The sequence below is a fragment of the Sardina pilchardus genome, chromosome 1 (assembly GCF_963854185.1).
Source record: "Sardina pilchardus chromosome 1, fSarPil1.1, whole genome shotgun sequence".
In the NCBI taxonomy this organism is placed as follows: domain Eukaryota; kingdom Metazoa; phylum Chordata; class Actinopteri; order Clupeiformes; family Clupeidae; genus Sardina; species Sardina pilchardus.
Genome location: NC_084994.1, coordinates 38,853,719 through 38,863,331, shown reverse-complemented (window position 1 = coordinate 38,863,331; position 9,613 = coordinate 38,853,719). Strand labels below are relative to the sequence as shown.

Here is a 9,613-nt window from a genome sequence, read left to right as displayed (position 1 = left end):
CAGAGTGTGGACTGTTATTCAGGCGTCAATTGACACTTGAGGACAGGACATCTGACAAAGAGGCCACAAAGCAGGGCGTGGGAAAGCTGCGAGAAAAAATGATGGAGTGGGCCTATAAAGGGTAACAAGTCTCTCCATTCCAGACAAACGTTTTTGGTTTAGCCTAGTGAACAAGAGCATCGCAGAAAGAGATCTACAACAGGTGAAATCATGCGGACAACTCTACGTGCTGGAATGTTGGCCGCGCTCGCCGTGTTGGCGATGGTGGTCGGCAACAGCGAAGGAGCGGTGCTGTCCAAATGCGAGGTCAGGAATCACATGCAAGAGGCCTTCAACAAGCTGCCCGAGCACGTCCTACTCATGATTGACGCAGAAGATCTGATGGCGAAGAGTGAGTTACTATACTGCCTGAAAATACCTGCGTCCAACTCACACCTTTATATTATAGCACCCTTGTAAACTGGCTGTAGGCCTTAGCTAATGCACTGCTTGCATGACAAAATGTTGATTTAGTAATAGAGACGGCCAGGGCACCTCATAGCCTAATGGCCAAATAATTGAATATATAGAAAAGTTTAACACCCGCGACCGCTCTCAGTAGCCTAATCACACTTTGCAATAGCATGCCACATCAGGTGCTGCTATCTGAAGATAGGGGTTGATCGATTCCTATGAAATCACAAATTTGGTTGCGAGTTTGTTTTTGATGTTGAGCATGTGATGGTTTTGACATGCTATTTTTTCCTGATTGCTTTGCCTTCAAGTCGTTTGCCACGTAGAACTCACCTCTGGCTTCGACACCAGCGCTGTAAACCAGCTGATGGTCACCCAAGACTCCCAGGGTTCTTCTGGAAGTCAAGGAGGAAGGCGCCGGGGTAGACGGGCAGCCGGCGCTGGAGGCTCACGGTTTGCAATTGCCAAGTTCATGGGCTCCAAGTCCGAGGAGGGATCTGGTGGTAGCAGCAGCAGCAGCAGCAGTAGCAGCAGCAGCAGCAGCGAGGAGTTGGTCGAGCAGAGCGGAGAGCTGTGGACCCTCTACGGCATTTTCCAGATGAGCGACCGCGTCATGTGCGTGTCCGGTTCCGTGCCATCACTGAACATCTGCCAGACGGACTGCCAAGGTAACTTAAAAATGAACTTCATAGCCTAATATTGAGTGGACATTTAGGATGCCATAATATAATTGTCAGCTCAATTCTTACATCTCTTTTGTTTTCTTTAAGCCTTTCTGGATGATGATATCACTGATGATATCGCCTGCGCTGAAGAAATTAAAGCCAAAATGTAAGTGGAAAGGGCATAACATTGGGTCATTGTGGTTGGTTACAAAGAGGGAATTATCTCAACATGTTTCTTCTCATGCCGGATATTTTATATCTCACAAACAGGATGTCCAGCCCTGGTGAACATACTGAGGCCAAGGCTCTCTTAAAGAAAATGTGAGTATCAGAAATAGGTCTATAGCCTACTAATTGCAAGTAGCCAGTAGGCCTGCCGTCCTGTTTGAGGAAAGGACATTGCAGTAGTGTAAATCAGTATGAATAAATGCGACTTTCTTTTATGAAGGTTATCGTCTGCAGCATCGCTTATAACTATTTCCAAAGATAAACGGCCTTGTTGCATGTTGGTTTATCCTGTATGTTTTCATTTAAAACGTATTTAATTTTGCTGAGTAACTAAACCTATGGTCTATATCTTGTAGTCTATATCTTACAGTATTTTCTTTGTATGCCTCATCCACAAGCTGCCACTATTTTAGAGGCCAACATCTGTTTCGCTCTTCTCTCGTGTCGCAGGATGGCGCTGCTGTTCCAGCCGGAGTGCAGCGCCGTGGACTACACGGAGTACTTCGCCGCCTGCTAGTGAGCGACTCAAGCCCATATTGTGAGAGTAGCACAAGCGCAGTAATTTCCCCATTTGTATATCTTGTAGTGTTGTCCGATTGCAACTGTTCTACACGATCACGGCCTTTCAAAAGCAAAAATAAAAACGCATAGAGTTCTGCAAAGTGGATTTGTTTTAGTAGAGTTTGTGCAATTTAAATGGAATCAAAATGTTGAGATGGTGTCTACTAGTGATCACTGCCCCAGGCCAGATGAAAGGTGTTTCAGAGGTGTAGCCTATACTTTATACCGTAACAATCTCATTCATTCAACTGATGGCTTCACAAAGTCCGTCTCTCTCCTTCTCTCACACACAGAGAATGGAGAGAGAGAGATATAGAGAGAGAGGGGGGCCCTGTTTCTGCATAAACAAAACTAAAGCCGAGTTTTCGGGGTTCTTCCTTACCTATTGTCTGAGATAAAGGGGGAAGCGTGGGAGAAGACACATCATGTTTCCGTTTTGGGAGAGGAAACGCCTCAGGCTAGTGAGGGGATATGTGAAACCAGTGAAATTGTAGCTTATTGGGATACCTACATTGTGTTCAACGTTTCAAACAGGAAACAATGAAATGGGCCACAAAAATAAGTAGGTGAAGATCAAAGATCATAGAACGCGCTAGAATCTTTGATAGGCCTACAGGTGGAACCCGAAACAGCGCAGAGCAATTTCCTTGGACTGGAGTGCTTTTTGCACGGTCTGTCACAGGTTACTGTGTTTGAAAGATTACAAAAATAATAAGAATGCCACTACGGACAGCTAAACCATACCGTGACTGTCAACATACATGTCTGACGTTAGGGAGGAATTAGTTTAGCTAATTTTTAAATTGGCTTATCTTATAAATCGACATGCAGCTTACATGTAATTTGAGAGTTCCACAATATGAGACCTGGTTTCACTGTCATGGTGGAGGAGCAGTGAAAGGTTCCTTGAGATCATATCGGCGTTCAAATCCAATGTGGTTCATTGGCTTCGCCTAAAAAATTAAGCCAAACACATGGCAGTATGTGAATCTAAACACTTTATTTAAAAAATGGCAAACATGTTGTTTACATCCATGATGTTATCCATGATAGCCTATGTTACAATCAATTTTATAAGACATTTACATTATGCTGAAACAATCACATGATGATGCAAAGAGAGACAGACAGACGGACAGACAGACAGAGACAGACAGACAGACAGAAATGGAAAATGGACATTACACTTTAGGTATAATAGCTAACTTCATCTGACATCACTTCCCTTCTCACATTTTGCCTGCATGACAGAGAAAGGAAAACTGACATTCATAAAGTTAAAATGACTAACATGACCAAAGCATTTTGCACACACCCATGAGTCGATCCTCTGCACGGGACCAGATTGCACAAGTATCCACCCAACACATCAACACATCTTGCTTCCTAGGACTACGTTCCATAGTCGACCATTCTCCGGAGAGTGAGTTATCCCGTGGCGCCATCCTGCAATACCTGCTGGCTGCTCGGATGGTTTGTGAGTAATCCAAAGACAGCGGTGTGGTTTCGGGCATGTCATAAATAAGGTTGATTTTGAAACCCCATTGTCCAGCACAATTTGTTATCCTTACGCGTGGCTAGGCCTACTCAGCATTATGGCTTTATCGACTGTCGGGTATTAAATCTGCGAAAAAACAAAACAAATGAAGATTGACAGAAATCTTAACTGTAATTAGAGGTTGAATTGTTCATTTGAGCTCCACTACCCCAACAGCCCCCCAAGTCACACGTAGCGCCCGCTGGATTTTATTTCCGGGCAGAGCTTGGCCTCCAGGTCCTCTATTTTCATGGAGTCAACGTCTTTGGAGCTGGTCAGGCTTGCGGCCCGGGTGATCTTGGTGAGCGTCTCTTCGTAGGGCGGCGGCAGGTACACCATGAGGAAAACGCCGTCGGACACGTCGGAGCTGGTGCTCGGGAGCCTCTCGGACTTGCCGGTGAGCGAGGAGAGGATCTCGACGCCGCTCTCGGCGTCCTGGAAGTCCAGCGCGATGACGTTGGCGAGGCTCAGCTTGCTCCGCGAGCACCCCCGATACAGAAGGAACCCCAGGATGCAGAGAGCGAGGAGGGTCGTTGCCGACAGGACGATGTAGAGGATCATCTCGGAACTGGTGTCCTCATTGTTGGAGAGCTCGTTCCAATGGTAACCCTTAAATCAAAACAATATGTATAAGTAAAAAAAAGACCTAAAACAGTGTAGGCCTACTAAGTTAACAAAATGACGTATTGGTCAATAACCAAATGGAACAATTGAACAAATTTAAAAAAATATTTGTGGCATCGACACAGATCATAGGCCTATATCAATTACTATTCTACGACATGAGCGAGCGAGTAGATTGATTCAATTAGGCCTAATAGCCTAGCCTACATGGTGAGGCCAAGTTGTCACAGTGGCAATCAGCATAACCACTAGGCCTAGAGTGAGGATAAAGCTGTATCATTGTCAACATGCAGTGTAAGTGGGTCTAGTGTCTGTGTCCTCCGGACTGGAATGGACTCTGAACTTCAGGCTGTGCCGTTCAGCACCGGCTGATCTGCGCACTCTGCGTGGAATTATTTTGTGACGGTGCAATCAGCGAAGTGGTAACGGCGCCCGACACAGCTTCCAGATAGGCCTACGTCACTGGATGAACAAACCACAGCAGTATGAGTGACCGTGACCTTGAGACGTTTTTTTTTTTCATGTCTAGTTAAGCATGTCCCAAATTTCACGCGGAACCTCCATCAGCGCCCAAACACTAATCGTATAATGCCGCCCTCTCTCGCTTGATGACTCTGGCCCTGTTTTTCATCCTCGGGCCAAACTGCGGCGCACTCCAATATCCCCAAATGAACCAAGAATTTGGATAGAGAGTCCACTGATAGATTGCTGCCTGTTGCATCTACCCTGGCCCTGCCCAACTAGATCTTCGTTCAGGACTCTAGAACATCTTCGTTCATCTAGTCTAGAACACTATCGTTCATTAGAAGAGGGGGAGACGAGAGGGGGAGACGAACCCGAAACTTGTTGTGATAAACACACGCAAACAAACGCATTAAAACCTAAAAATGCAGTTGGGAAATACAGAAATGTATTCTACAGCAAAGATAGACCCACAGATGTTGTTTCCTGACTGTTGATGCCGTTTACTGTCAGTGTGTAAAGTTTAGGAATCTCTGATCAATGTGATTGGCAAGGCTGGACTAATGACTTCGCGAAGCAACAGTAAGCAATCGAGTCTCCATTTATTTTGAGAATGAGTTTGGAGTTTTCCATGCTGCATCGCAGTTTGTCGACGAAATTGCTTTTTTATTTTTAAAGTAGGAAAGTCAGGGATTTTACATGATTTATTTTTTGTCACATGCAGCAACCATCTCCCATTTCGTCTAGGCAGCCCAGGATCCGAAAACTGTAAACAAAGAACAACGTGGGAGCAACCTGTCCCCCAATCAATGACGAAACACTGCGTGGACGGCAGGGGTGAGCGATCTCTCTGGCGTGTTTTGTTTGGTCATTGGTTAGAATTTAATGAGGGTTGTTTGCATAAAAGCACACGCGGTTTGCACAAAATCCTATGCTAATAAATTGATATATAAGCATGAACACAAACAAATTGCACAATCCTTGACGCCACCTTTAACATGCTCTTGAACTTGAACTTGAATTGCCGAGTTTAAACTAACTGCGCGAGTAAGCACCATGGACAGCGCACGCGGTGCTGAGAACGCCACTCGAGAGAGCGCGTGTCTCCCTCAAGCTTGCCCAGCATCTTTGCTCAATTTCACTACATTACTGAGGACATGGTGGTTTAACACTGTCAAATATATATTTCTGAATGACATTGCACTGAAAGACTTTGCACTGCGTGTTATTGATTACACCAATAGACAATAGATAGATTTTTACACTTTTCGATCTCGATTTGATCGATTACAATCTAGAATCTAGAAGTTTTCTAAATAACCCTCATGGCCTCAACAAATTTGCTTCTGGCAGAAGCTTCGAACAATGCACTCTTAAAAATAAAAGTGCTACATAGAACCACACATATGTATGTATTTTATTGTATGCTTCATACCCCTAAATGGTTCTTAAAACCTGCAAAACCAAAGTTCTACGTAGCACCTCAATAACCTTCTTTTAAGAGTGTGGTAACTTAACTCACCTGGAGTTGCTTCTCCAGAGGCGGCGGCGATGGAGCCCCCGTCACCCAGTCGTAGGTCCCCCGGCCGGCCGGTCCGAACTTCATCCAGCTACTCTCCTTCAGTGTCCGCATGGTGCTGCTGGCGCAGGTCGCAAAGTCGCGGCGGGGACAGTCACGAATGACTCCGGAGAGGACAAGAGAGCGTGGAACCACGACTGACTGACTGGCCGTGTTGACTGACAGAACGAAGTGTGATGGTTTAAACAAACCGAGGGAGAAGGAGGGAGAGTTAGAGAGAGAGAGAGAGAGAGAGAGAGAGATAACACAACACCCACCCGCTTGGGAGAACGCTGGATAAACGAGGGGAGACGATTGTATTCGCGAGGGAGGGGATGCGTGGCGTGATAAGCGGCAACTCACACGCACACACATGTAGATCCACCAGTATCCAGGGCAGCTGGCGGCCAATGACACCGCGAGGGGGGAAAAAGCCGCCAGGCAATTTTCACGAAGGGGATTTACACAGCTGCATGCATCTGGATTTGGTCTATATTTATAGCCTACAGCGCCGTGGATGCAAGCGAGCTGTGGGTGTCGGGCTTTATAGCCAACCGTGCCACTGTGTAGGGGCGTGGTTCTAACTTCAAGCACGTGTAGCACACTTCTGAAACCCCGTTTATAACCCTGACAGCTGTGGCAAACCGTCGAGCATATATTTCTGTGTGTGTGTGTGTGTGTGTGTGTGTGTGTGTGATACTGTGTGTGTGTGTGTGTGTGTGTGTGTGTGTGTGTGTGTGTGTGTGTGTGTGTGTGTGTGTGTGTTTGTGTGGTAATCAGATTCAATTTGAACTTCTAGGTATACAGTCACAAACATCTGTTGAGTTTGGAGGGATGAGCGCGCGGACTGCTTTGTTTTGCGGAGTCAGTTGAATCTCGTCCACGTGGACTGCCACACAACCACAACGAAATGCAATGTGTGTGTGTTTCTTGCCCGCTATTTTATCCTGTTACGTGTAAAGTCCAGAATCATATCATCCAGTGTTAATAAAAAAAAAGAGAAAAAAGATCGTCGGCTAACATTCAGGAAAATATGTTCCCTATTCGAAGCTCAGGCTCAATCATCTCGCAAGTTGTCCATTTACTGGTCCATCCGATGGCCCCTGTCTAAACACAAATAGCCTATGTCTGATACATAAATAAAAACTAATCATTTGTTTACACACATGGTTAAAACATGTTATATTTAATAGAGGATTGCTTTGTTTAATTCCTAGTTTTTTATTATTATTATTTGTTTTTTATTTTAAAGAAATAACCTTCAATGGCAAAGTAGGCAAAATCAGACAAAGTCACATTCTGTTTATGTTATCAAAGTACCTTCTCACAAATCAAACCTTTAAAGAGATAAGACTGCACTATCACACTCAAATGAGTGCTTCAGTTTGCTATTTCAGATTCAAATCATAGTTTTTCGCCAACACTACTCAGTTACACATGCACTACTCTCAGTACATGCTTACTCAAAATAGCTCATCAGATATAAACAATTTTCACTCACACACTAAAACCTGCAACGAGATCCCCGATCATATTAGAAAAACAACAGTCACACATGTAAAAAAAAAATATTAATTTAAAGATAAAAACATAAATACACCTGCAGTCACTGATCATTTCATAAGGTGATTTCATACTGCTCTCTGAATATCTGCATTGTTTGCAAGTCTGTTATGTTTTTGTTTAGTTATTGTACTATGATGTGAATTGTGCCTTCGATATGCAACAGAACGAGAACCTGCTGTAAACCAGTCTGAACAGAGTCAGGTCACATATAACTGAAACTGTAATGTCTCTCTTTTAATATTCTCAGGTGTAATTAATGAAACAAACAAACAAACAAACAAATAGCGAGAAGAAAACAATAAAAAAAAACACAAGTTCTCCCTCCGTTGTGCTGGCCAGTTTTTCTCTCAGTCTAGTCAAAGATCCTTAAATACCCTTTTTCAACCGTCTCTAGTCTAGTCTATTCTACAGTAGCTATGGAGACGCATTGGAGGACCACTGGCATGGGTTGATGTTTTCCTGCTCAGGGAGTGTGTGGGGACATCCACATCTGTCCTTTCAGTACAGTCACATGTTAGGATACAAACACAGACAGGCAGACAGACAGGTAAAAAAACCAGACAAAGCAATTTATGGACAATCTAACAAGTAAACGTTTATCTATGAGTTGCTTTGAGTAGACTTTGCGCTGTTTCCATTTTCTGAAAGAGCCAAAGAAAGGTTGGAATACCCTTTGTAGTTGTGTCCTTATACAGAGTTTTGTTTGTCTTTTTGTTTGTCTTTACCCTAGACTGTTAATATACTGACTCACATTAGTGTAGTATAGTATAGTATAGTAATACTATAATTTACTCTCTACTATTATACTATACTATAGTATAGTATAGTATAATAGTAGAGAGTAAATTGTAGTCTTGGTTTCACATAGTAGATGACTCCACCATGCAGTGACTAGGCTTGATGGCCTGTAATCTCTGATCAAGTGCTACAGTATAGTCCTGTGACCCAGCTGTGCAGGCAGGTCAGGTTGAACGTCCTGACTCTCCAAACAGATGTCTGTAATCTGATCTCATCGCGGCCCCTTTTTCCCCGCAGCAGGTTTTGTCAATGGCCCAAATTGATTCCAATCAGGACACAAAAGTACTTTCTGTGCTTCCTCGACTACACTGTTGTGTCTCTGAGAGTGTAATGGGAAAAAAGAAGAAAAAAACACAAACACACACACACAAAAAAACAAGACCAGACAAGGCCATGTCCCTCCCCTCCCCTCCCCTCCCAAATGTCCAAATCTCCAATGGCACCCTGGACTCTCTGTAGTGTCCAAATCCCAAAAGCAGATCAAAAAACATTGTAGCCGATTAGGTTGATGTTCTGTCCAGCTAGTGTCAGCCAGTACTGTAGGAAATATTGCAGTGGCAAAGGAAGAGTAACACGGTGTTCCATTCTCATGGATTTATTTATTTTTTGGGTTGTTTCGCTCTGTTTTGTCCACTTCCCCTTCAAAAAGCTCTGTTTCCTGTTAGACTGCCACAGGGTTGGCTTTCTTTTTACTCATTCATGTCTTTCCATTAATTGAATTTTCCTCTTTTTTTACACCAAAACAAGCTGGAAGTATTCCTTACCTTTATGACTAATCAACTACTTTCCAAATGTATCAACTCAACATTGCAGTTGTAAACAGCCTCCTGCTCACCTCTTGCTTTGTCTCCTGTCTGTCACTTCTCTCCTGATTCTCCTCCTCGTCATACTCAGTACAGAACCCATCTGCGTGCTCAAATGGTGCACACTATACATGAACCAGAGAGAGAATGATGAGAGAATGTAATTGTGGGCAACTGATTAAAAGGTCTACCAAGGTCGATAACCTCAAATATCTAAAATGGTTGATGGTCCTAGGTGCTTCGTCTCGAAAGCAGGTGCTCTTTGGTATCAAGGGGGTATTCCACATCTTAAAAGAGTTGGTTTGACTTGTAGAGCTTCATTGAGGGGTGTAGTAGGCTATTATATCTAACCAAACAA

General features: G+C 43.9%; 2 protein-coding genes across 2 annotated transcripts; one reads left to right on the top strand and one right to left on the bottom strand.

Moving 5' to 3' along the window:
* The first annotated feature begins 49 nt into the window (after nucleotides 1-49).
* On the top strand, nucleotides 50-2,008 carry LOC134090048 (uncharacterized). The gene is made up of 5 exons (XM_062544227.1): nucleotides 50-391; nucleotides 765-1,121; nucleotides 1,224-1,284; nucleotides 1,389-1,439; nucleotides 1,797-2,008. Exons 1-5 carry the CDS (start codon nucleotides 211-213, stop codon nucleotides 1,861-1,863), a joined length of 717 nt encoding a protein of 238 aa, XP_062400211.1. The 5' UTR covers nucleotides 50-210; the 3' UTR covers nucleotides 1,864-2,008.
* A 1,622-nt stretch (nucleotides 2,009-3,630) lies between these two features.
* Nucleotides 3,631-6,163, bottom strand: LOC134078704 (small integral membrane protein 28-like). Its single transcript, XM_062534820.1, has 2 exons — nucleotides 6,053-6,163; nucleotides 3,631-4,053 (listed from the first exon to the last, which is right to left on the bottom strand). Exons 1-2 carry the CDS (start codon nucleotides 6,161-6,163, stop codon nucleotides 3,631-3,633), a joined length of 534 nt encoding a protein of 177 aa, XP_062390804.1.
* Between the last annotated feature and the right edge of the window lie 3,450 nt (nucleotides 6,164-9,613).

Coding starts and splice junctions, on each gene's coding strand:
- LOC134090048 (XM_062544227.1), top strand. CDS start 211: ATGCGGACAACTCTACGTGCTGGAATGTTGGCCGCGCTCGCCGTGTTG. Junction 1,122..1,223: donor CTGCCAGACGGACTGCCAAG/GTAACTTAAAAA, acceptor GTTTTCTTTAAG/CCTTTCTGGATGATGATATC. Junction 1,440..1,796: donor AAGGCTCTCTTAAAGAAAAT/GTGAGTATCAGA, acceptor CTCGTGTCGCAG/GATGGCGCTGCTGTTCCAGC.
- LOC134078704 (XM_062534820.1), bottom strand. CDS start 6,163: ATGCGGACACTGAAGGAGAGTAGCTGGATGAAGTTCGGACCGGCCGGC. Junction 4,054..6,052: donor CTCTGGAGAAGCAACTCCAG/GTGAGTTAAGTT, acceptor TTTTGATTTAAG/GGTTACCATTGGAACGAGCT.